Genomic DNA, 26247 nt, shown 5'->3' with positions numbered 1-26247 from the left:
TCTGCAGATGATACAAAGATCTGTACAGGGACAGGTAGTATTGAGGAAGCAAGGGGGCTGCAGAAGGACTTGGACAGGCTAGGAGAGTGAGCAGTGAAGTGGCAAATTAAATACAATGTGGAAAAGGGTGAGGTTATGCACTTTGGAAGGAGGAATCTAGGCATAGACTATTTTCTAAATGGGGAAATGCTTCAGAAATCAGAGCACAAAGGGACTTGGGAGTCCTTGTTCACGATTCTATTAAGGTTAACATGTAGGTTCAGTCGGTAGTTAAGAAGGCAAATGCAATGTTAGCATTCATGTCAAAGGGCAGCACGGTAGCACAAATGGATAGAACTGTGGCTTCACAGCTCCAGGTTCGATTCCCCGCTGCGTCTCTGTCTGTGCGGAGTCTGCACGTTCTCCCCATGTGTGCGTGGGTTTCCTCCGGGTGCTCCAGTTTCCTCCCACAGTCCAAAGACGTGCAGGTTGGGTGGATTGGACATGATAAATTGCCCTTAGTGTCCAAAAAAGGTTGGGTGGGGTTATTGGGTTACAGGGATAGGGTGGCAGTGAGGGCTCAAGTGGCTTGGTGCAGACCCGATGGGCCGAATGGGCTCCTTCTGCATTGTATATTGTAAGACCAGGGATGTACTTCTGAGGCTGTAGGAGGCTCTGGTCAGACCCCATTTGGAGTATTGTGAGCCGTTTTGGGCCCCGTGTCTAAGGAAGGATGTGCTGGGGCCTGGGAAAGGGTCCAGAGGAGATTCACAAGGATGGTCCCTGGAATGAAGAGCTTGTCGTATGAGGAGCGGTTGAGGACTCTGGGTCTGTACTCGCTGGAGTTTAGAAGGAGATGAAGAGGAGTTTTTTCAGCCAGAGGGTGGTGAATCTCTGGAACTCTTTGCCGCAGAAGCTGTGGAGGCTAAATCACTGAGTGTCTTTAAGACCGAGATAGATAGGTTCTTGATCAATACGGGGATCAGGGTTATGGGGAGAATGGGGGTGAGAATATCAGCCATGATAGAATGGCGGAGCAGACTCGATGGGCCGAGTGGCCTAATTCTGCTCCTGTGTCTTAGGGTCTCATGGAGGGAGGGTTTCTATTGGTCGGCCCGGCCTGCCTGTCACCCGCGCTCGGCCAATGGTGGACGGACACGTGCTGCTGTCTGACGTGGCAGGTTCCGGATGTACCACCGAGGGCGGGGGATCTGCGCTCATCTCGGACTCTCCGCTGAACCTCGGAGGGAGGCGCAGTGACTGAGCGGGAAGTGGTAAGATCTGATTTTTTGAAAGTGGTTCAGTTCTGTCCCATTTCCTGCTAAATGCCCGGCCGATTCCTGAATATTTGTGTGTGTGCGAAGATTCTTGTTCCCCTCCCGGCAAGATGGACTATACCAAGCAGGGCGCATGCGTGTAGCTGGGCTCCGAGTGTACCATTGCAAAACGGGGGGTGAATCACTCATCATCAACAACTGGATTCGGCCGCGATGCGCCGCTGATGTGGAGAGTCGCTGCTGGTGCACAAAGTTCGTATTATATTGGTGGTGGGTGTTGGTGCCGCTGCCCCGGGCTCCGATTGAGGCTGCCTGGCTTGTTGTGAGGAATCGTGCCTCCTTCCCAGGTCGCAACGTGCGCAACCTGCTCGGCCCCGCCCCTAGTTGCCCAGAGGAGCCCCGCCTCCAGTTCCGGCCCCGCCCCAGGTGCCCGGATGATCCCCGCCCCCCGGGCCGGCTCCGCCCCCAGGTGCCCGGATGATCCCCGCCCCCGGGCCGGCTCCGCCCCCAGGTGCCCGGATGATCCCCGCCCCCCGGGCCGACTCCGCCCCCAGGTGCCCGGATGATCCCCGCCCTCAGGTGCCCGGATGATCGCCGACCCCGCCCCCAGGTGCCCGGATGCTCCGCGCCACCTGGAAGATGAAGCTGCTCCTCGCCGCCGCGCTGCTGACCGCCGGCTTCACCCTCCTGCTGCTGCCTGGGGCCTCGCGGCTGAGGAAAAGAAGAAAGGGCCCAAAGTGACCGTCAAGGTAGTTGGGGAGGGGGAGGAGAGAGAGAGGGGGAAGGGGAGAGAGAGAGAGAGAGGAGGGGGGGAGGGGAGAGAGAGAGGAGGGGGGAGAGAGAGAGAGGAGGAGGGGGGGAGGGGAGAGAGAGAGAGGAGGGGGGAGAGAGAGAGAGGAGGAGGAGGGGGGGGGGGAGAGAGAGAGGAGGGGGGGAGGGGAGAGGAGGGGGGAGGGGAGAGGAGGGGGGAGGGGAGAGAGAGAGGAGGGGGGGAGGGGAGAGGAGGGGGGAGGGGAGAGAGAGAGGAGGGGGAGGGGAGAGAGAGGAGGGGGGAGGGGAGAGAGAGAGGAGGGGGTGAGGGGAGAGAGAGGAGGGGGGGAGAGAGAGAGGAGGGGGGAGGGGAGAGAGAGAGGAGGGGGGAGGGGAGAGAGAGAGGAGGGGGGGAGGGGAGAGAGAGAGAGGAGGGGGGGAGGGGAGAGAGAGAGGAGGGGGGAGGGGAGAGAGAGAGGAGGGGGGAGGGGAGAGAGAGGAGGGGAGAGAGAGGAGGGGGGAGGAGAGAGAGAGAGAGGAGGGGGGGTGGGGAGAGAGAGGAGGGGAGAGAGGAGGAGGGGGGAGGGGAGAGAGAGGAGTGAGGGGGGGAGGGGAGAGAGAGGAGGAGGGGGGAGGGGGAGAGAGAGGAGGAGGGGGGGAGGGGAGAGGGAGGAGGGGGGGAGGGGAGAGAGAGGAGGGGGGGAGGGGGAGAGAGAGGAGGAGGGGGGGAGGGGAGAGAGAGGAGGAGGGGGGGAGGGAGAGAGAGGAGGGGGAGGGGAGAGAGAGGAGGGGAGAGAGAGGAGGGGGGGAGGGAGGGGAGAGAGGGAGGAGGGGGGAGAGAGGAGGGGGGAGGGGAGAGAGAGGGGGGAGGGGAGAGAGAGGAGGGGAGAGAGGAGGGGGGAGGAGAGAGAGGAGGGGGAGGGGAGAGAGAGGAGGAGGGGGAGGGGAGAGAGAGAGGAGGGGGAGAGAGAGGAGGGGGAGAGAGAGAGAGGAGGGGGGGGGAGGGGAGAGAGAGGAGGGAGGGGGGGAAGGGGAGAGAGAGAGAGGAGGAGGGGGGGAGAGAGAGAGGAGGGGGAGAGAGAGAGGAGGGGGGAGAGAGAGAGAGGAGGGGGGGGAGGGGAGAGAGAGGAGGAGGGGGGGAGGGGAGAGAGGAGGAGGAGGGGGGGAGGGGAGAGAGAGGAGGGGGGAGGGGAGAGAGAGGAGGGGAGAGAGAGGAGGGGGGGAGGGGAGGGGAGAGAGGGAGGAGGGGGGGAGAGAGGAGGGGGGAGGGGAGAGAGAGGGGGGGAGGGGAGGAGGGGGAGGGGGGGAGGAGAGGAGGGACGAGAGGAGGGGGGAGGAGAGAGGGAGGGGGAGGGGAGAGAGAGGAGGAGGGGGGAGGGGAGAGAGAGAGGAGGGGGGGAGAGAGAGGAGGGGGGGAGAGAGAGAGAGGAGGGGGGGGGAGGGGAGAGAGAGGAGGGAGGGGGGGAGGGGAGGGAGAGAGAGAGGAGGAGGGGGGAGAGAGAGAGGAGAGAGAGAGAGGGGAGGGGAGAGAGAGAGGAGGGGGAGGGAGAGGAGAGAGGAGGGGGAGAGAGGGAGGGAGAGGAGGAGGGGGAGAGAGAGGAGGGGGGAGAGAGAGGAGGGGGGAGAGAGAGAGGGGAGGGGGGAGAGAGGGGGAGGGGAGAGAGAGAGGAGGGGGGAGGGGAGAGAGAGGAGGGGGGAGGGAGAGAGGAGGGGGGGAGGGAGAGGGGGGGAGGGAGAGAGAGGAGGGGGGAGGGGAGAGAGAGAGGAGGGGGGGAGGGGAGAGAGAGAGGAGGGGGGAGGGGGAGAGAGAGAGGAGGGGGGAGGGGAGAGAGAGAGGAGGGGGAGGGGAGAGAGAGAGGAGGGGGAGGGGAGAGAGTGAGGGGGGGAGGGGAGAGAGAGGAGGGGGGGGAGAGAGGAGGGGAGAGAGGAGGAGGGTGGAGGGGAGAGAGAGGAGGAGGGGGGAGGGGAGAGAGAGGAGGAGGGGGAGGGGAGAGAGAGGAGGAGGGGGGGGAGGGTGAGAGGAGAGGGGGGGGAGGAGGAGGAGGGGGGAGGGGAGAGAGAGGGAGGGGGGAGGGAGAGAGGAGGAGGGGGGAGGGGAGTGAGGGAGGAGGGGGGGGAGGGGGAGGAGAGAGAGGGGGGGAGGGGAGTGAGAGGAGGGGGGGAGGGAGAGGAGGGGGGTGGGGAGAGAGAGAGGGAGGGGAGAGAGGAGGGGGGAGGGGAGAGAGGAGGGGGGAGGGAGAGAGGAGGGGGGGAGGAGAGAGGAGGGGGGAGGAGAGAGGAGGGGGGGGAGGAGAGAGAGGAGGGGAGGGGAGAGAGAGGAGGAGGGGTGAGAGAGAGAGAGGAGGAGAGAGAGGGGGGGGGGAAGAGGAGAGAGAGGGGGAGGGGGGGGAGGAGAGAGAGGGGAGGGGGGAGGAGAGAGAGGGGAGGGGGGGAGGAGAGAGAGGGGAGGGGGGGAGGGAGAGAGAGAGAGAGGAGGGGGGAGGGAGGAGAGGGGAGGGGGGGGAGGAGAGAGGGAGAGAGAGGAGGGGGAGGGGAGAGAGAGAGAGAGGAGGGGAGAGAGAGGAGGAGGGGGAGGAGAGAGAGGAGGGGGGGAGGTGAGGAGAGAGGGGGGGGAGGATGAGGAGAGAGGTGAGGGATGGGGGGGAGGGGGGGTGGAGGGGGGGAGGGGGGGGAGGGAGAGAGGGGGAGGGAGAGAGGGGGGAGGGAGAGAGGGGGGGGAGGGGAGAGAGGGGAGGGGGGAGGAGAGAGAGGGGAGGGGGGGGGAGAGAGAGGGGAGGGGGGAGGAGAGAGGGGAGGGGGAGGAGAGGGGGAGGGAGGGGGAGAGGGGAGGGGGGGAGAGGGGAGGGGGGGAGAGGAGAGAGAGGGGAGGGGGGGAGAGGAGAGAGGGGAGGGGGAGAGAGGAGGAGAGAGAGGGGAGGGGGAGGAGAGAGAGGGGAGGGGGAGGAGAGAGAGAGGAGGAGAGAGGGGGGAGGAGGGAGGAGGAGGGGGGAGGAGAGAGAGAGAGGAGGGGGGAGGAGAGAGAGAGAGGAGGGGGGAGGAGAGAGAGAGGAGGGGGAGAGAGAGAGGAGGGGGGGGAGAGAGAGAGAGAGGGGGGGAGAGAGAGAGAGAGGGGGGAGAGAGAGAGAGAGGGGGGAGAGAGAGAGAGAGGGGGAGAGAGAGAGGAGGGGGAGGAGTGAAGGGGGGAGAGAGCGAGGGGGGGGGGGAGAGAGAGAGAGAGAGAGGGGGGGGGAGAGAGAGGAGGAGGGGGGGAGAGAGAGAGGAGGGGTGGAGAGAGAGAGAGGAGGGGTGGAGCGGAGGGGTGTGGTGGAGGGATGGAGGGGGGCGGGTGAGTGGAGGAGGAGAGGGCGGGGTGGGGGGAGGGCGAAGTGTGGGGAGGATAGAGGAGGTGGGAGGGGAGGGGGATGCTGAGTGGGGGAGGAGGTTGGGGACACGTGTGGTGTGGGGGGGGGAAGAATCAGACCTCTTGGACATCAAAGGGACATTCATGGATGTGAAATTGAGGAATTCAGAGCGGAAAAATGTGGTGATTCATTTTTGTTGGAAGAATGTTGAGCGAAGATGTAAAATAAAGAGTACATTCTGAATGTGGTGCTGGAGTAGTTAATATAACCTGGAGTCTTACAGCACAGTAACTGGAGCTTTGGGCAATTAGAATCCCTGCCGTGCAGGAGGGGGCAATTCAGGCCATCGGGCCTGTACTGACCCTCCAAAACTACTGTCTCCCTATCCTCATAACCCCCATACATTGGTCATGGCCAATACACCGAACCTGTATACCATTGACCTGAGGGAGGAAACTGGAGCACCCCGAGCGAACCGACGCAGACACGGAGAATGTGCAGACAACTGAGGCTGGATTTGAACCTGGGTCCCTGGCACCATGAGGCAGCAGAGCTAACCTCTGATAGCAAATTGTAACTCCTTGCACAATTAAAAGGGGCTGAATGATTGAATCTGTTGAATTTGGCTACAGTTTTGTTAGATGGGTGAGGGTTCTATGGTCATTCCCTAAAATCCACCCTGGTCGCTGCCGTCCAGCCACCTGCTTTGACCTCCAGATTTTGATAAGAGGGCAGTGTTTACTGTACAGTGAAGCTATGGAGCATTATTACTTTCCCCAAATGAATCTTATTGTTTCCCTGGTTGTCTTGTGGAGTGTGCCAGGTACTGGATTCTTATCGGGGTGATTTGGCAAGTGTTGGAGAGTGAACAGACTCACCACACAGAGACTCTACGCCTGCTCTCTGATCACAACTCAGCAGTGCATTTGAAAGTAGAAACAGTTTCTCCCCTGGTTGCCCCTAACTCTAGTGAAATGAGCTCCCCGCAGTTTAAAGTGAGCAGGTCACTCGTTTAGATGTAAGGCGTATATTTCACCGTTCAGTTGAGATACTTGGCAGTTCTGATGCTTGTTGTGGGTGCGAGCGAACTGACTCCTATCTGATTTCCCGCCTCTAGGTGTATTTTGATCTTAAAATTGGCGACGAGGATGTAGGCCGTGTCGTATTTGGACTTTTTGGGAAGACTGTTCCGAAGACGGTTGAAAACTTTGTTGCTTTAGCGACGGGGGATGTAAGTATTTACTTTAGTTTGCTACACGATGACAGTTCCTCCTGCTGCCCAAGTTCTGGCATCAGGATTTTATGTTATCGGAGATTAAAGATGATTTTCTTCACTCGGAGCGCACTGGGACAGCCGGAATTGTCCATCTGCGTTCCGAATTTTGCGGAATCAGACAGGTAACACGCTCATAGGCTGCCGTTACCCCCTGGTTAATCTGTCCTGATTTCTCTGCAGAAAGGATTTGGTTACAAAAATAGTAAATTCCACCGGGTCATCAAAGACTTTATGATCCAGGGAGGGGACTTCACCCGCGGAGATGGCACTGGTGGTGAGTGTGACCGTTTCTCCTGTCTGGGGGAGTGGGTGGAGGTGTATGTGTGGGGATGTTAGAGGGTGCCGGTGAGTGCACTGTGCTCCTGCGTTTGCTACTCGATGACAGTTCCTCCTGCTGCCCAAGTTCTGGCTTCAGGATTTTGTGTTATCGGAGATTAAAGATGATTGTCTTCACTCGGGACGCACTGGGACAGCCGGAATTGTCCATCTGCGTTCCGAATTTTGCGGAGTCAGACACACGTTTGTTCTGGGTTCGATCAGGGTGTCTTGAAATTTCAGCCCTTCTGACGGTGGGAAGAATTAAATGTTTAGAGTTGTGGAACTTTTCTCTCAGACTGAGATGAGCACGTTGTTTTTAGAATAATGTTTCTGCCTGGTTTTGAACATGGGACCTTTTGTACTCGAGACAAATGTGATACCCATTACACTATATAGAATCCCGACACTGCAGAAGGAGGCCATTTGGCCCATTGAGTTTGCATCTACCCCCTAAAAGAACACTCGCCCTATCTCTGTAACCCCTCCCATTGATCATGACGAATCTATCTAACCAACACATCTTTGGACTGTGGGAGGAAACCCACGCAGATATAGGGGCACTGCTAATTATCCTGTTCCCGGTATTGGTGCCTGTTTCTGTGGACTGATGCAAACATTCAGACTGTTTTGATTGAGACTAATTCTCTCTCTCTCCCTCCCTAGGAAAGAGCATCTATGGTGACCGATTTCCTGATGAAAACTTCAAGCTGAAACACTACGGCGCGGGGTGGGTCAGTATGGCTAACGCCGGCAAAGACACTAACGGTTCCCAGTTCTTCATCACCACCAACGTAACTCCCTGGCTCGATGGGAAGCACGTTGTATTCGGAAAAGTCATCGAAGGATTAGTAAGGATTCTCTCCTATTCCTGACTGCTCACCCCATATGTATTTAACGCTCCAAATGAAATTGGAAGCAGCAGTCACACACACCAGATTGTCACTATTTAAAAAGGGAGATAGAGAGAAAACGGGGAACTATAGACCAGTCAGCCTGATGTCGATATTGGAGAAAATTCTAGATTCTATTCTCAAAAGGTTTATAGCGGAGCACTTGGAAAACAGTGGCAGGATCGGACCGAGTCAGCATGGAGTTATGAAGGGGAAATCATAACATAAGAACTAGGAGCAGGAGTGGGCCATCTGGCCCCTCGAGCCTGCTCCGCCATTCAATGAGATCATGGCTGATCTTTTGTGGACTCAGCTCCACTTTCTGGCCCGCACACCATAACCTTAATCCCTTTATTCTTCAAAAAACTACCTATCTTTATCTTGAAAACATTTAATGAAGGAGCCTCAACTGCTTCACTGGGCAGGAAATTCCATAGATTCACAACCCTTTGGGTGAAGAAGTTCCTCCTCAACTCAGTCCTAAATCTACTTCCCCTTATTTTGAGGCTATGCCCCTTAGTTCAGCTTTCACCCGCCAGTGGAAACAAACCCCCTGCATCTATCCTATCCCCTTCATAATTTTCTATGTTTCAATAAGATCCCTGCATCCTTGTAAATTCCAACGAGTACAGTCCCAATCTACTCAACCTCTCCTCGTAATCCAACCCCTTCAGCTCTGGGATTAACCTAGTGAATCTCCTCTGCACACCCTCCAGTGCCAGTACGTCCTTTCTCAGGCAAGGAGACGAAAACTGAACACTATACTCCAGGTGTGGCCTCACTAACACCTTATACAATTGCAGCACAACCTCCCTAGTCTTAAAATCCATCCCTCTAGCAATGAAGGACAAAACTACATTTGCCTTAATCACCTGTAAACTAACTTTTTGCAACTCTTGCACTAGCACACCCAGGTCTCTCTGCACAGCAGCATGTTTTAATATTTTATCATTTAAATAATTCCTTTTGCTGTTATTCCTACCAAAATGGATAACATTGTATTCCATCTGCCAGACCCTAGCCCATTCACTTAAACTATCCAAATCCCTCTGCAGACTTCCAGTATCCTCTGCACTTTTTGTGACTCATGCTTGACAAATCTACTGGAATTTTTCGAGGAGCCCGGCCAGGTGGTAGAAGTTTCAGTAGGGGAGCATTTCGGGAACAATGACCACAATTCAGTAAGTTTTAAAGTGCTGGTGGACAAGGATAAGAGTGGTCCTAGGATGAATGCGCTAAATTGGGGGAAGGCTAATTATAACAATATTAGGCAGGAACTGAAGAACCTAGATCGGGGGCGGATGTTTGAGGGCAAATCAACATCTGACATGTGGGAGGCTTTCAAGTGTCAGCTGAAAGGAGTTCAGGACCGGCATGTTCCTGTGAGGAAGAAGGATAAATGCGGCAATTTTCGGGAATCTTGGATAGCGAGAGATATTGTAGGCCTCGTCAAAAAGAAAAAGGAGGCATTTGTCAGGGCTAAAAGGCTGGGAACAGACGAAGCCTGTGTGGAATATAAGGAAAGTAGGAAGGAACTTAAGCAAGGAGTCAGGAGGGCTAGAAGGGGTCACGAAAACTCATTGGCAAATAGGGTTAAGGAAAATCCCAAGGCTTTTTACACGTACATAAAAAGCAAGAGGGTAGCCAGGGAAAGGGTTGGCCCACTGAAGGATAGGCAGGGGAATCTATGTGTGGAGCCAGAGGAAATGGGCGAGGTACTAAATGAATACTTTGCATCAGTATTCACCAAAGAGAAGGAATTGGTAGATGTTGAGTCTGGAGAAAGGTGTGTAGATAGCCTGGGTCACATTGAGATCCAAAAAGACGAGGTGTTGGGTGTCTTAAAATATATTACGGTAGATAAGTCCCCAGGGCCTGATGGGATCTACCCCAGAATACTGAAGGAGGCTGGAGAGGAAATTGCTGAGGCCTTGACAGAAATCTTTGGATCCTCACTGTCTTCAGGGGATGTCCCGGAGGACTGGAGAATAGCCAATGTTGTTCCTCTGTTTAAGAAGGGTAGCAAGGATAATCCCGGGAACTACAGGTGGTGAGCCTTACTTCAGTTGTAGGGAAATTACTGGAGAGAATTCTTTGAGACAGGATCTACTCCCATTTGGAAGCAAATGGACGTATTAGTGAGAGGCAGCATGGTTTTGTGAAGGGGAGGTCGTGTCTCACTATCTTGATAAGAGTTTTTCGAGGACGTCACAAAGATGATTGATGCAGGTAGGGCAGTGGATGTTGTCTATATGGACTTCAGTAAGGCCTTTGACAAGGTCCCTCATGGTAGACTAGTACAAAAGGTGAAGTCACATGGGATCAGGGGTGAGCTGGCAAGGTGGATTCAGAACTGGCTAGGTCATTAAAGGCAGAGAGTAGCAATGGAAGGATGCTTTTCTAATTGGAGGGCTGTGACCAGTGGTGGTCCGCAGGGATCAGTGCTGGGACCTTTGCTCTTTGTAGTATATATAAATGATTTGGAGGAAAATGTAACTGGTCTGATTAGTAAGTTTGCAGACGACACAAAGGTTGATGGAATTGCGGATAGCGATGAGGACTGTCGGAGGATACAGCAGGATTTAGATTGTTTGGAGACTTGGGCAGAGAGATGGCAGATGGAGCTTAATCCGGACAAATGTGATTTTGGAAGGTCTAATGCAGGTAGGGAATATCCAGTGAATGGTAGAACCCTCAAGAGTATTGAAAGTCAGAGAGATCTAGGAGTACAGGAGCACAGGTCACTGAAAGGGGCAACACAGGTGGAGAAGGTAGTCAAGAAGGCATACGGCATGCTTGCCTTCATTGGCCGTGGCATTGAGTATAAGAATTGGCAAGTCATGTTGCAGCTGTATAGAACCTTAGTTAGGCCACACTTGGAGTATAGTGTTCAATTCTGGTCACCACATTACCAGAAGGATGTGGATGCTTTAGAGAGGGTGCAGAAGAGATTTACCAGAATGTTGCCTGGTATGGAGGGCATTAGCTATGAGGAGCGGTTGAATAAACTCGGTTTGTTCTAACTGGAACGACGGAGGTTGAGGGGTGACCTGATAGAGGTCTACAAAATTATGAGGGGCATAGACAGAGTGGATAGTCAGAGGCTTTTCCCCAGGGTAGAGGGGTCAATTACTAGGGGGCATAGGTTTAAGGTGAGAGGGGCAAGGTTTAGAGTAGATGTACGAGGCAAGTTTTTTACACACAGGGTAGTGGGTGCCTGGAACTCGCTACCGGAGGAGGTGGTGGAAGCAGGGACGATAGTGACATTTAAGGGGCATCTTGACAAATACATGAATAGGATGGGAATAGAGGGATACGGACCCAGGAAGTGTAGAAGATTGTAGTTTAGTCGGGCAGCATGATCGGCACGGGCTTGGGAGGGCCGAAAGGCCTGTTCCTGTGCTGTACATTTCTTTGTTCTTTGATGTAACTAGTAGAGTTGATGAGGGGAAGCCAGTGGTTGTGGTTTATTTGGACTTTTTGAAGGCTTTCAAGAATGTCCCATACGAGAGATTAGTGTGTAAAATTAAAATGTATGGGATTTGTGGTAGTGTTTTGAGATGGATAGAAAACTGATTGGCAGATAGGTAACAAAGAGTAGGAATAAACGGGTATTTTTCCAAATGGCAGACAGTGACTACCGGGGGACCGCAGGGATCTAATTTAGATGAGGGAACAAAATATATCTCCAGGTTTGCAGGTGACACAGCTGGATGGGAGGGTGAGCTGTGAGGAGGATGCAGAGATGCCATGGGGTACAGGACTCTGGCACAGTCTGTCGCTGTTGCTCAGAAGGGAAGGGGCGAGAGGAGTAGAGCATTAGTCATTGGAGACTCCATAGTTAGGGGGGTAGATAGGAGATTCAGTGGGAACGAGAGAGACTCGCTGTTGGTGTGTTGCCTCCCAGGTGCCAGGGTCCGTGATGTCTCGGGTCGTGTTTTCGGGACCCTTAAGGGAGAGGGGGAGCAGCCCCAAGTCGTGGTCCACATAGGTACCAACGACATAGGTAGGGATAGGGATGTAAGGCAGGAATTCAGGGAGCTAAGGTGGAAACTTAGATCTAGGACAGAGTTATTATCTCTGGGTTGTTACCCGTGCCACGTGATAGCGAGACGAGGAATAGGGAGAGAGAGGAGTTGAACACGTGGCTACAGGGATGGTGCAGGAGGGAGGGTTTCAGATTTCTGGATAATTGGGGCTCATTCTGGGGTCGGTGGAACCTCTAAAAATGGGATGGTCTACACCTGGACCAGAGGGGTACCAATATCCTGGGGGGGAAATTTGCTAATGCTCTTCGGGAGGGTTTAAACTAGTTCAGCAAGGGCTTGGGAAACTGAATTGTAGCTCCAGTATACAGGAGGTTGAGAGTAGTGAGGTCATGAGTACGGTTTCAAAGTTACAGGAGTGTACCGGTAGGCAGGAAGGTGGTTTAAAGTGTGTCTTCTTCAATGCCAGGAGCATCCGGAATAAGGTGGATGAACTTGCGGCATGGGTTGGTACCTGGGACTTCGATGTTGTAGCCATTTCGGAGACATGGATAGAGCAGGGACAGGAATGGTTGTTGCAGGTACCGGGGTTTAGATATTTCAGTAAGCTCAGGGAAGGTGGTAAAATAGGGGGAGGGGTGACATTGTTAGTCAAGGACAGTATTGCGGTGGCAGAAAGGATGTTTGATAAGGACTCGTCTGCTGAGGTAGTATGGGCTGAGGTTAGAAACAACAAAGGAGAGGTCACCCTGTTTGGGGTTTTCTATAGGCCTCCGAAAAGTTCCAGAGATGTAGAGGAAAGGATTGCAAAGATGATTCTGGATAGGAGCGAAAACAACAGGGTAGTTGTTATGGGGGTCTTTAACTTTCCAAATATTGACTGGAACCGCTATAGTTTGAGTACTTTAGGTCCGTTTTTGTCCAGTGTGTGCAGGAGGGTTTCCTGACACAGTATGTAGATAGGCCAACGAGAGGCAAGGCCATATTGGATTTGGTACTGGGTAATGAACCAGGGCAGGTGTTCGATTTGGAGGTAGGTGAGCATTTTGGTGATAGTGACCACAATTCGATTACGTTTACTTTAGTGATGGAAAGGGATAGGTATATACCGCAGGGCAAGAGTTATATCTGGGTAAAGGCAATTATGATGCGATGAGGCAAGACTTAGGATGCATCGGATGGAGAGGAAAACTGCAGGGGATGGGCACAGTGGAAATGTGGAGCTTGTTCAAGGAACAGCCACTCCGTGTCCTTGATAAGTATGTACCTGTCAGGCAGGGAGGAAGTGGTTGAGCAAGGGAACCGTGGTTTACTAAAGCAGTCGAAACACTTGTCAAGAGGAAGAAGGAGGCTTATGTAAAGATGAGACATGAAGGTTCAGTTAGGGCCCTCGAGAGTTACAAGTTAGCTAGGAAGGTCCTAAAGAGAGGGATAAGAAGAGCCAGGAGGGGACATGAGAAGTCTTTGGCAGGTAGGATCAAGGATAACCCTAAAGCTTTCTATAGATATGTCAGGAATAAAAGAATGACCAGGGTAAGAGTAGGGCCAGTCAAGGACAGTCGTGGGAAGTTGTGCATGGAGTCCGAGGAGATAGGAGAGGTGCTAAATGAATATTTTTCGTCAGTTTTCACACAGGGAAAAGACAACATTGTCGAGGAGAATATTGAGATTCAGGCTACTAGACTAGAAGGGCTTGAGGTTCATAAGGAGGAGGTGTTAGCAATTCTGGAAAGTGTGAAAATAGATAAGTCACTTGGGCCGGATGGGATTTATCCTAGGATTCTCTGGGAAGTTAGGGAGGAGATTGCTGAGCCTTTGGCTTTGATCTTTAAGTCATCTTTGTCCACATGAATAGTGCCAGAAGACTGGAGGATAGCAAATGTTGTCCCCTTGTTCAAGAAGGGGAGTAGAGACAACCCCGGTAACTATAGACCAGTGAGCCTTCCTTCTGTTGTGGGCAAAATCTTGGAAAGGTTTATAAGAAATAAGATGTATAATCATCTGGAAAGGAATAATTTGATTAGAGATAGTCAACACGGTTTTGTGAAGGGTAGGTCGTGCCTCACAAATCTTATTGAGTTCTTTGAGAAGGTGACCAAACAGGTGGATGAGGGTAAAGCAGTTGATGTGGTGTATATGGATTTCAGTAAAGCGTTTGATAAGGTTCCCCACGGTAGGCTACTGCAGAAAATACCATAGAAAGCATCCTATCGGGCTGCATCACAGCCTAGTATGGCAACTGCTCGGCCCAGGACCGCAAGAAACTTCAGAGTCGTGAACACTGCCCAGTCCATCACACGAACCTGCCTCCCATCCATTGACTCCATCTACACCTCCCGCTGCCTGGGGAAAGGCTTACACTCTTCCAACTTCTTCCATTGGGCAGGAGATACAGAAGTCTGAGAACACGCACGAACAGACTCAAAAACAGCTTCTTCCACACTGTTACCAGACTCCTAAATGACCCTCTTATGGACTGACTTCATTAACACTACACCCTGTATGCTTCATCCGATGCCAGTGCTTATGTAGTTACATTGTGTACCTTGTGTTGCCCTATTATGTATTTTCTTTTATTCCCTTTTTGTCCCATTTACGTAATGATCTGTTGAGCTGCTCGCAGAAAAATACTTTTCACTGTACCTCGGTACACGTGACAATAAACAAATCCAATCCAAAATACAATACGGAGGCATGGGATTCAGGGTGATTTAGCAGTTTGGATCAGAATTTGGCTAGCTGGAAGAAGACAAAGGGTGGTGGTTGATGGGAAATGTTCAGATTGGAGTCCAGTTACTAGTGGTGTACCACAAGGATCTGTTTTGGGGCCACTGCTGTTTGTCATTTTTATAAATGACCTGGAGGATGGGTAAGTAAATTTGCAGATGACATGAGTCGGTGGAGTTGTGGACAGTGCGGAAGGATGTTACAAGTTACAGAGGGACATAGATAAGCTGCAGCGCTGGGCTGAGAGGTGGCAAATGGAGTTTAATGCAGAAAAGTGTGAGGTGATTCATTTTGGGAGGAATAACAGGAAGACAGAGTACTGGGCTAATGGTAAGATTCTTGGTAGTGTGGATGAGCAGCGAGATCTCGGTGTCCATGTACATAGATCCCTGAAAGGTGCCACCCAGGTTGAGAGGGTTGTTAAGAAGGCGTACGGTGTGTTAGCTTTTATTGGTAGAGGGATTGAGTTTCGGAGCCATGAGGTCATGTTGCAGCTGTACAAAACTCTGGTGCGGCCGCATTTGGAGTATTGCGTGCAATTCTGGTCGCATTAGAGGATGTGGAAGCATTGGAAAGGGTGCAGAGGAGATTTACCACAATGTTGCCTGGTATGGAGGGAAGATCTTATGTGGGAAGGCTGAGGGACTTGAGGCTGTTTTCGTTAGAGAGAAGGTTAAGAGGTGACTTAATTAGGCATACAAGATGATCAGCGGATTAGATAGGATGGACAGTGAGAGCCTTTTTCCTCGGATGGTGATGTCTAGCACGAGGGGACATAGCTTTAAATTGAGGGGAGATAGATATAGGACAGGTGTCAGAGGTAGGTTCTTTACTCAGAGAGTAGTAAGGGCGTGGAATGCCCTGCCTGCAACAGTAGTGGACTCGCCAACACTAAGGGCATTCAAATGGTCATTGGCTAGACATATGGACGATAAGGGAATAGTGTAGATGGGCCTTAGAGTGGTTTCACAGGTCGGCGCAACATCGAGGGCCGAAGGGCCTGTACTGCGCTGTTATGTTCTATGATTTGGACAAGTTGAGTGAGTGTGCAAATGAATGGCAGATGCAGTATAATTTGAATAAATGGGGTTTGCTATCTTTGGATAAACCAAGATGGCAGATTATTATCTGTGGCTATAGACTGAGAGAAGGAAATGTGCAACGAGACCTGGGTGTCCTCGTACACCAGTCACCTGAAGGTAAGCATGCAGATACAGCAGGAGGTTAAAAAAAAGGGCAAATGCTCCATTGGCCTTCATAGTGAGAATTCAAGTAGAGGAGCAAGGATGTCTTAGTGAGGCCGCACCTGGAGTATTGTGCACAGTTTTGGTCTCCTTATCTGAGGAAGGATGTTCTTGCTCTAGAGGGAGTGGAGAGAAGGTTCACAGTCTCGTTACTAGGATAGCGGGACTGATGTGTGAGGCATGATTGAATCGGTTAGGATTGTATGATAATAGCTTATTGTCACAAGTAGGCTTCAATGAAGTTACTGTGAAAAGCCCCTAGTCGCCACATTCCGGCGCCTGTTCGGGGAGGCTGGTACGGGAATTGAACCCATGCTGCTGGCATTGTTCTGCTTTGCAAGCCAACTGTTTAGCCCACTGTGCTAAACTAGCATCCATATTCCAGTATTCGCTGGAGTTCAGAAGAATGAGGGGGAATCTCATAGAAACCTGTAAAATTCTAACCGGACTGGACAGGGTGGATGCAGGAAGGATGTTCCTGATGGTGGGTGTGTCCAGAACCCGGGGTGACAGTCTGAGGATACGGGGTAGATCATTTAGGGCAGAGACGAGGAGAACTTTCTTCACCCAGAGAGTGGGCGGCCTGTGGAATTCATCGCCACAGCAGGTAGTTGAGGCCAGAACATTGTTTTTGGGAAGGAATTAGAAAGGCGCTGAAAGGATATGGGGAAAGTGGGAAGAGGTTACGGAATTGGATGCGCAATGGGGCACTGCCCTTTACTCCAGCCAATATGTTGAGCACCTCCATCTTGGGGAAGTCCTGAGAGGCTGAAAATAACACTAGAAGAGTCAAACATGACTTCAAACTGAAGGATGGTCGTACATGATGGATTTTATTCAATTGAAAGGGATTGGAAGGTGGTGAAAGATCGCAAAAAGGTTCTGGGATAGGGTAGAGGACGGAGATGACACAGGCTGATGGTTACAGTAAATAGTAGAGAGTCTGTCCAGAGTGAGTGTAAATGGCAAAATAATCAAAACTACTTTCAGATTGGCACATGGCATCCCCATCGAGGTGGCCAACCCACCTACCCTGCACATACTTAGACTGTGGGAGGAAACCCACGCAGACATGGAGAATGTGCCAAATCCACAGTCACCCAAAGCCAGAATTAAACCCGGGTCCCTGGCTCTGTGAGGCAGCAGTGCCAACCTGGGTCCCTGGCGCTCTGAGGTATCCATGTTAACCCGGGTCCCTGGCACTGCGACAGCAGTGTTAACCCGGGTCCCTGGCACTGCGACAGCAATGTTAATCCGGGTCCCTGGCACGGTGAGACAGCAGTGTTAACCCGGGTCCCTGGCGCAGTGAGACAGCAGTGTTAACCCGGGTCCCTGGCGCAGTGAGACAGCAGTGTTAACCCGGGTCCCTGGCGCTGTGAGACAGCAGTGTTAACCCGGGTCCCTGGAACTGAGGCAGCAGTGTTAACCCGGGTCCCTGGCGCGGTGAGACAGCAGTGTTAACCCGGGTCCCTGGCGCAGTGAGGCAGCAGTGTTAACCCGAATCCCTGGCGCTGTGAGACAGCAGTGTTAACCCGGGTCCCTGGCGCGGTGAGACAGCAGTGTTAACCCGGGTCCCTGGCGCAGTGAGGCAGCAGTGTTAACCCGAATCCCTGGCGCTGTGAGACAGCAGTGTTAACCCGGGTCCCTGGCGCTGTGAGGCAGCAGTGTTAACCCGGGACCCTGGCACTGAGACAGCAGTGTTAACCCGGGACCCTGGCACTGAGGAGCAGTGTTAACCCGGGTCCCTGTGTTGCTAACTTTTGGTTGGCTCTTAAATGTTGCCCATTGTGTCTTTACTTAATTTGCTCTGTTTCTATAACCTTTGCCCTAGAGTCGCCAGGTATCTTTATGATACCACCATGAGGTTCAAGTTCAAGTGCTGATCAATAACTCAATACACCAGTTAGTAAGCTTCAAATCAAAACACATTTATTATACACAGTCAATCACTACTCATGCATAAAACTCTACTTACTAGACTATCTCTAACACTAAGAGGCCTATACTTAGCTGGAACTGGCCCACCAGGTCAGGGGAACAAATGGCCTTTTGTTCGATTCGGAGTCTGCAGGCTTCAAAGCTGGTATAGACCGGTAGCTAGGAGCGCCTATCTCGTAGCGTGCGTTGACTGGAGACTTACTTGGTTGGTGCAGCTGCTAGGCAGGTCACGGTCAAGGGTTGTTTCGAGCTGCTGAGAGACCCTGCCAAGAAGGATGAATTGAACTTGGGGACTCTACTTTATAGTCCCCAGGGGCTTCGGGGCGGGCCCCATATCTTGTTCCAAGTGATTGGACTACGTTAGATCACTTGGATCGATTTCTCCAAAACTGGAGCTGATCGCTGGGCAGTCCCTAAGTGTCCGTTGGCCTTCCTTTGTTTTGATGACGCCGAGGAGTCTGGCTTGGCCTTATTTACCTTAAATGTTTCCAATTGTTCGCGGGGATCGCTCATCAATATGTAGATGGCTGTTGGTTTCAGTGCTGTCTGGGTTTCTGCAAGTTCTCATACACAGGAAACTTTGCATTGCACCTGCTTGTTTTTCCTGGCTTGACTGAATTTTCCTGCATTCTTTGCAGATCTCCATTTTAAGTCGGGAAGTGGCAAACCCAGGTGGCTGCACCTGGCACTGAGGCAGCAGTGTTAACCCGGGTCCCTGGCGCTGTGAGACAGCAGTGTTAACCCGGGTCCCTGGAGCTGTGAGACAGCAGTGTTAACCCGGGTCCCTGGCGCTGTGAGACAGCAGTGTTAACCCGTGTCCTTGGCACTGTGAGACAGCAGTGTTAACCCGGGTCCCTGGCAGTGTGAGACAGCAGTGTTAACCCGGGTCCCTGGCACTGAGACAGCAGTGTTAACCCGGGTCCCTGGCGCTGTGAGACAGCAGTGTTAACCCGGAACCCTGGCGCTGAGGCAGCAGTGTTAACCAACGTGCTGCCCATTTATGGAAGCCCAGCAAGGAGGTGGGTGTTGGAACAATCGAGGTAATAGCTATGGACAAACCAGTAAGGAAGCGGGGAGGTCTTGTTGAATACGTTTCCTTGTGTGGGTTTCAGAATTTAATGTTTATTTTTCTGGTTACAGGATGTTGTAAGACTAGTTGAGAGTTCGAAGACGGACAACCGGGATAAACCATTGAAAGATGTGGTCATTGCAGATTGTGGCAAGATCGTGGTGGAGAAGCCATATGCCATTGCCAAAGAGTGAGCTGCCTGCGAAAGGCAGCCAGGTGCAGCCTTCTTGCTTCCAACCTCAGCGAGGAAGATTCCAGTTTAATCTTATCCTGGTCCTGGGCTTCCTGGCTGTGTAGATACCGGAACATTCCAGAATCTGGTTCTTACCAGCTTTGTAAAATATGTACACAGCAACAATAAACATGGATTTTCTAGTGGTCAGTGTAATGTTCTGTATGTAAATTGCAGCCTGTGGGAGAGGGGGTGCACAGGAAGGCAGTGCGAGCACCATATATCATCTTGGAGTCAGCTCGCATTCCTCTGTTGGGCTGTGGTGACATTCCGGTTATTGCAGTGAGGTGCCATCTGCTTGTTCTTGTATTAGAGTCTGGATATACCATGTGCTCCATAACCCCTGGGATTTGGGGGGGGGGGGAGAAAGAGAAGAGACACCAGCTATCACTGCACTTGGAGTACACAGGGTTATGAATTTTAATAATCTTTGATAAAAGTAGGTTTACATTATCATTGCAATGAAGTTACTGTAAAAAGCCACTAGTCGCCACACTCCGGCACCTGTTCAGGTAGACCGGGAGAATTCAGAATGTCCAATTCACCTAACAGCATGTCTTTTGGGACTTGTGGGAGGAAACCCACGCAGACACAGGGAGAACATGCAGACTCCGCACAGACAGTGACCCAAGTCAGGAATTGAACCTCGGATCCTGGGGCTGTGAAGCCACTGCTGCTCCTTCGGGCTGGGGTGGAATCCAGGGAGTGCAGGGTGAGGAAATATAGACACAACCCGGTGCAGAGAAGGATTTCAGGCTGGGTGGGTGCTTCCTCATTGCGTGTGCCCGTGGAAACACTCACAGCAGTGATTGAATCATCAAATGAGCCCATCACCAAGGCATGCTCTCCAGGCTGATCAACAAACGGTACTAATTATTGAACGTTCCTCTGCTGCCAGATCATCAGAGAGCCAGTTCCGGTCTTCATGGGATACATTTATCAGCGGGAACAGGGAAGCTGGAGTTAATCCACATGTTAAGAGATGGAAAGAGTGCTGATTGGAGTGTTAAAGCCAAATATAATTACTCGATTTAAGATGAGCTCCATTGTGTAAACCCAGATTCCAACAGTGGAGCCCCACGTGAAGATTTATCAACTACAGCACTTGTTACAATTAGATGTGCCTCAGTCTGACTTGTGAATGAACAGGGTGATTGGAGGGGTCTGGTCATTAAAACACCCGATCAGACCATTCAATACTGAGATTCACCCAGTGCAATACAGTGAAAGGGAAGAAATGGGGTTTATTCATCAGAGCTGTGTTTTTAATTTGGGAAAAGTCATATATGTCAGACGATGCTCTCCGGTCCAGGAATGTGCAGTCGGCCTGTTCCAGCACAGGACACTTCCTTACACGTTTCGGGATCAGTGAGGTAAAATCCCTGAAGAACACCCATCACAGTCACATTCGGCAGCAGATCTGAAAAGCAAGGATTCACCGTGAATTTCAGCCAACAATCCAGTTCACTGGTCAGCTCATCAAATGGGAACATTGCAAAGATTCCCCATTAGAAATTCAGCTTTTCAACAGCACTTGTTAAGCAAACCACATCAGAGTGCAATCTTACAACATCCAGCACTCCCTCAGTACTGACCCTCTGACAGTGCAGCGCTCCCTCAGTACTGACCCACTGACAGTGCGGCACTCCCTCAGTATTGACCCTCTGACAGTGCGGCACTCCCTCAGTACTGATCCTCTGACAGTGCGGCACTCCCTCAGTACTGATCCTCTGACAGTGCAGCACTCCCTCAGTACTGACCCTCTGACAGTGCGGCACTCCCTCAGTACTGACCCTCTGACAGTGCGACACTCCCTCAGTACTGACTCTGACAGTGCGTCACTCCCTCAGTACTGACCCTGACAGTGCGTCACTCCCTCAGTACTGACCCTCTGACAGTGCAGCACTCCCTCAGTACTGACCCTCTGACAGTGCAGCACTCCCTCAGTACTGACCCTCTGACAGTGCAGCACTCCCTCAGTACTGACCCTCTGACAGTGCAGCGCTCCCTCAGTACTGACCCTCTGACAGTGCAGCACTCCCTCAGTACTGACCCTCTGACAGTGCGGCACTCCCTCAGTACTGACCCTCTGACAGTGCAGCACTCCCTCAGTACTGATCCTCTGACAGTGCGGCACTCCCTCAGTACTGACCCTCTGACAGTGCGGCGCTCCCTCAGTACTGACCCTCTGACAGTGCAGCACTCCCTCAGTACTGATCCTCTGACAGTGCGACACTCCCTCAGTACTGATCCTCTTGACAGTGCAGAACCGTTCTAACCCGTGACCCTCTAGTTCTGTCTGTCCTGCTGATGCTCAAACACCAGTTTTCGCTCCTCCATTACCTTCGGTATCCGGATGAGCGAAGGCGTCTTTTGAGAACATGATCACCTCGTGACAGAAACACCTGTAAAGAGAGATGCAGCTTTACGGCACATCATCAAGTCCTTGTATTGTGTTTTTTTAATGCGATGTGGGTGTCGCTGGCTATGCCAGCATTTATTGCTCATCACTAATTGCCCTCCAGGGGGCAGTTCAGAGTCACCACGTTGTCGTGGATCTGGAGACACATGTGGACCAGACCAGGTAAGGACGGAAGGACATTAATGCACCAGATGTTTTTTTTGACTGGTTGAGGTCATCAGACTTTTAATTCAATTCAAATTTCACCATCAACTGTGGTGGGATTTGAACCTGTGACCTTAGAGCAGTACCCTGGGTCTCTGGTTTTCTATCCAGTGACTATGCCACCACCTCCCCTTAAATCGGATATCCATAAACCTGTCCTGGGAGTGTTTGGTGGGGACAGTGTAGAGGGAGTTTTACTCCGTATCTAACCCAGTGCTGTACCTGTCCTGGGAGTGTTTGATGCGGACAGTGTAGAGGGAGCTTTACTCTGTATCTAACCCTGTGCTGTACCTGTCCTGGGAGTGTTTGATGGGACAGTGTAGAGGGAGCTTTACTCTGTATCTAACCCCGTGCTGTACCGGTCCTGGGAGTGGTCGATGGGGACAGTGCAGAGGGAGCTTTACTCTGTATCGAACCCCGTGCTGTACCTGTCCTGGGAGTGTTTGATGAGGACAGTGTAGAGGGAGCTTTACACTGTATCTAACCCCGTGCTGTACCTGTCCTGGGAGTGTTTGATGGGGACAGTGTAGAGGAAGCTTTACTCTGTATCTCACCCGGTGCTGTACCTGTCCTGGGAGTGTTTGATGGGGACAGTGTAGAGGGAGATTTACTCTGTATCTAACCCAGTGCTGTACCTGTCCTGGGAGTGTTTGATGGGGACAGTGTAGAGGGAGCTTTACTCTGTATCTAACCCTGTGCTGTACCGGTCCTGGGAGTGTTTGATGGGGACAGTGTAGAGGGAGATTTACTCTGTATTTAACCCCGTGCTGTACCTGTCCTGTGAGTGTTTGATGGGGACAGTGTAGAAGGAGCTTTACTCTGTATCTAACCCCGTGCTGTACCGGTCCTGGGAGTGGTCGATGGGGACAGTGCAGAGGGAGCTTTACTCTGTATCGAACCCCGTGCTGTACCTGTCCTGGGAGTGTTTGATGAGGACAGTGTAGAGGGAGCTTTACACTGTATCTAACCCCGTGCTGTACCTGTCCTGGGAGTGTTTGATGGGGACAGTGTAGAGGAAGCTTTACTCTGTATCTCACCCGGTGCTGTACCTGTCCTGGGAGTGTTTGATGGGGACAGTGTAGAGGGAGATTTACTCTGTATCTAACCCAGTGCTGTACCTGTCCTGGGAGTGTTTGATGGGGACAGTGTAGAGGGAGCTTTACTCTGTATCTAACCCTGTGCTGTACCGGTCCTGGGAGTGTTTGATGGGGACAGTGTAGAGGGAGATTTACTCTGTATTTAACCCCGTGCTGTACCTGTCCTGTGAGTGTTTGATGGGGACAGTGTAGAAGGAGCTTTACTCTGTATCTAACCCCGTGCTGTACCTGTCCTGGGAGTGTTCGATGGGGACAGTGCAGAGCGAGCTTTACTCTGTATCTAACCCCGTGCTGTACCTGTCCTGGGAGTGTTCGATGCGGACAGTGTAGAGGGAGCTTTACTCTGTATCTAACCCCGTGCTGTACCTGTCCTGGGAGTGTTCGATGTGGCCTGCGCAGAGGGAGCTTTACTCTGTATCGAACCCAGTGCTGTACATGTCCTGGGAGTGTTTGATGGGGACAGTGCAGAGGGAGCCTTACTCTGTATCTAACCCCGTGCTGTACCTGTCCTGGGAGTGTTTGATGGGGACAGTGTAATTTACTCTGTATCTAACCCTGTGCTGTACCTGTCCTGTGAGTGTTTGATTGGGACAGTGTAGAAGGAGCTTTACTCTGTATCTAACCCTGTGCTGTACCTGTCCTGGGAGTGTTTGATGGGACAGTGTAGAGGGAGCTTTACTCTGTATCTAACCCCGTGCTGTACCGGTCCTGGGAGTGTTCGATGGGGACAGTGCAGAGCGAGCTTTACTCTGTATCTAACCCCGTGCTGTACCTGTCCTGGGAGTGTTCGATGGGGACAGTGCAGAGGGAGCTTTACTCTGTATCTAACCCAGTGCTGTACCTGTCCTGGGAGTGTTTGATGGGGACAGTGTAGAGGGAGCTTTACTCTGTATCTCACCCAGTGCTGTACCTGTCCTGGGAGTGTTTGATGGGGACAGTGTAGAGGGAGCTTTACTCTGTATCTAACCCCGTGCTGTACCGGTCCTGGGAGTGTTCGATGGGGACAGTGCAGAGCGAGCTTTACTCTGTATCTAACCCCGTGCTGTACCTGTCCTGGGAGTGTTCGATGGGGACAGTGCAGAGGGAGCTTTACTGTGTATCGAACCTTTCCTGGGAGTGTTTGATGGGGACAGTGCAGAGGGAGCTTTACTCTGTATCTAACCCTGTGCTGTACCTGTCCTGGGAGTGTTTGATGGGGACAGTGTAGTTTACTCTGTATCTAACCCCATGCTGTACCTGTCCTGGGAGTATTTGATGGGACAGTGTAGAGGGAGCTTTACTCTGTATCTAACCCCGTGCTGTACCGGTCCTGGGAGTGTTCGATGGGGACACTGCAGAGCGAGCTTTACTCTGTATCTAACCCCGTGCTGTACCTGTCCTGGGAGTGTTTGATGGGGACAGTGTAGAGGGAGCTTTACACTATCTAACCCCGTGCTGTACCTGTCCTGGGAGTGTTTGATGGGGACAGTGTAGTTTACTCTGTATCTAACCCCGTGCTGTACCTGTCCTGGGAGTGTTTCATGGGACAGTGTAGAGGGAGCTTTACTCTGATTCTAACCCCGTGCTGTACCTGTCCTGGGAGTGTTTGATGGGACAGTGTAGAGGGAGCTTTACTCTGTATCTAACCGCCGTGCTGTACCGGTCCTGGGAGTGTTCGATGGGGACAGTGCAGAGCGAGCTTTACTCTGTATCTAACCCCGTGCTGTACCTGTCCTGTGAGTGTTCGATGCGGACAGTGTAGAGGGAGCTTTACTCTGTATCTAACCCTGTGCTGTACCTGTCCTGGGAGTGTTCGATGGGGACAGTGCAGAGGGAGCTTTACTCTGTATCGAACCCCGTGCTGTACCTGTCCTGGGAGTGTTTGATGGGGACAGTGTAGAGGGAGCTTTGCACTGTATCTAACCCCGTGCTGTACCTGTCCTGGGAGTGTTTGATGGGGACAGTGTAGAGGAAGCTTTATTCTGTATCTCACCCAGTGCTGTACCTGTCCTGGGAGTGTTTGATGGGGACAGTGTAGAGGGAGCTTTACTCTGTATCTAACTCCGTGCTGTACCGGTCCTGGGAGTGTTTGATGGGGACAGTGTAGAGGGAGATTTACTCTGTATTTAACCCCGTGCTGTACCTGTCCTGTGAGTGTTTGATTGGGACAGTGTAGAGGGAGCTTTACTCTGTATCTAACCCCGTGCTGTACCTATCCTGGGAGTGTTTGATGGGGTCAGTGTAGAGGGAGCTTTACTCTGTATCTAACCCCGTGCTGTACCTGTCCTGGGAGTGTTTGATGGGGACAGTGTAGTTTACTCTGTATCTAACCCCGTGCTGTACCTGTCCTGGGAGTGTTTCATGGGACAGTGTAGAGGGAGCTTTACTCTGATTCTAACCCCGTGCTGTACCTGTCCTGGGAGTGTTTGATGGGACAGTGTAGAGGGAGCTTTACTCTGTATCTAACCCCATGCTGTACCTGTCCTGGGAGTGTTTGATGGGGACAGTGTAGAGGGAGCTTTACTCTATATCTAACCCCGTGCTGTACCCGTCCTGGGAGTGTTTGATGGGGACAGTGTAGAGGGAGCTTTACTCTGTATCTCACCCCGTGCTGTACCTGTCCTGGGAGTGTTTGATGGGGACAGTGTAGAGGGAGCTTTACTCTGTATCGAACCCTGTGCTGTACCTGTCCTGGGAGTGTTTGATGGGGACAGTGTAGAGGGAGCTTTACTCTGTATCTAACCCCGTGCTGTACCCGTCCTGAGAGTGTTTGATGGGGACAGTATAGAGGGAGCTTTACTCTGTATCTCACCCCCATGCTGTACCTGTCCTGGGAGTGTTTGATGGGGACAGTGTAGAGGGAGCTTTACTCTGTATCTCACCCCGTGCTGTACCTGTCCTGGGAGTGTTTGATGGGGACAGTGTAGAGGGAGCTTTACTCTGTATCTCACCCCGTGCTGTACCTGTCCTGGGATTGTTTGATGGGGACAGTGTAGAGGGAGCTTTACTCTGTATCTAACCCCGTGCTGTACCTGTCCTGGGAGTGTTTGATGCGGACAGTGTAGAGGGAGCTTTACTCTGTATCTAACCCCGTGCTGTACCTATCCTGGGAGTGTTTGATGGGGTCAGTGTCGAGGGAGCTTCACTCTGTATCTAACCCCGTGCTGTACCTGTCCTGGGAGTGTTTGATGGGGACAGTGTAGAGGGAGCTTTACTCTGTATCTAACCCCGTGCTGTACCTGTCCTGGGAGTGTTTGATGGGGACAGTGCAGAGGGAGCTTTACTCTGTATCTAACCCCGTGCTGTACCTGTCCTGGGAGTGTTTCGTGGGGACAGTGTAGAGGGAGCTTTACTCTGTATCTAACCCCGTGCTGTACCTGTCCTGGGAGTGTTTGATGGGGACAGTGCAGAGGGAGCTTTACTCTGTATCTAACCCCGTGCTGTACCTGTCCTGGGAGTGTTTCGTGGGGACAGTGTAGAGGGAGATTTACTCTGTATCTAACCCCGTGCTGTACCTG

General features: G+C 52.3%; 2 protein-coding genes and 2 non-coding genes across 5 annotated transcripts in view; 3 read left to right on the top strand and 1 right to left on the bottom strand.

Annotated features, from left to right (window-relative positions):
* The first annotated feature begins 1859 nt into the window (after positions 1-1859).
* On the top strand, positions 1860-19173 carry LOC140404314 (peptidyl-prolyl cis-trans isomerase B-like). The gene is given in 6 exon segments (XM_072492679.1): positions 1860-1959; positions 1962-2005; positions 6465-6578; positions 6804-6897; positions 7605-7789; positions 18867-19173. Coding segments are annotated over 6 exon segments (645 nt in total). The 5' UTR covers positions 1860-1874; the 3' UTR covers positions 18990-19173.
* Positions 6605-6747, top strand: LOC140404514 (small nucleolar RNA SNORA79). Its single transcript, XR_011938522.1, has one exon. It is a non-coding gene; the product is annotated as a small nucleolar RNA SNORA79 (small nucleolar RNA).
* Positions 7000-7142, top strand: LOC140404515 (small nucleolar RNA SNORA79). The gene has a single exon (XR_011938523.1). It is a non-coding gene; the product is annotated as a small nucleolar RNA SNORA79 (small nucleolar RNA).
* Positions 19174-19423: 250 nt separating the features above from the next.
* The window catches only part of LOC140404315 (sorting nexin-24-like), a 212562-nt gene continuing 205738 nt past the window's right edge, over positions 19424-26247 (bottom strand). For both annotated transcript variants that reach the window (XM_072492680.1, XM_072492681.1), the window contains 2 exons: positions 21371-21432; positions 19424-20447 (listed from right to left, as the gene is read on the bottom strand). In XM_072492680.1, coding sequence (XP_072348781.1) covers positions 20317-20447; positions 21371-21432 — 193 coding nt within the window. In that variant the 3' untranslated portion in view covers positions 19424-20316. The remainder of the gene's footprint in view (positions 20448-21370; positions 21433-26247) is intronic.

This window comes from Scyliorhinus torazame, chromosome 30 (genome assembly GCF_047496885.1).
Source record: "Scyliorhinus torazame isolate Kashiwa2021f chromosome 30, sScyTor2.1, whole genome shotgun sequence".
Taxonomy (NCBI): domain Eukaryota; kingdom Metazoa; phylum Chordata; class Chondrichthyes; order Carcharhiniformes; family Scyliorhinidae; genus Scyliorhinus; species Scyliorhinus torazame.
Note: the sequence above shows the minus strand (reverse complement) of the source record. Positions and strands in the feature narration are given on the sequence as shown.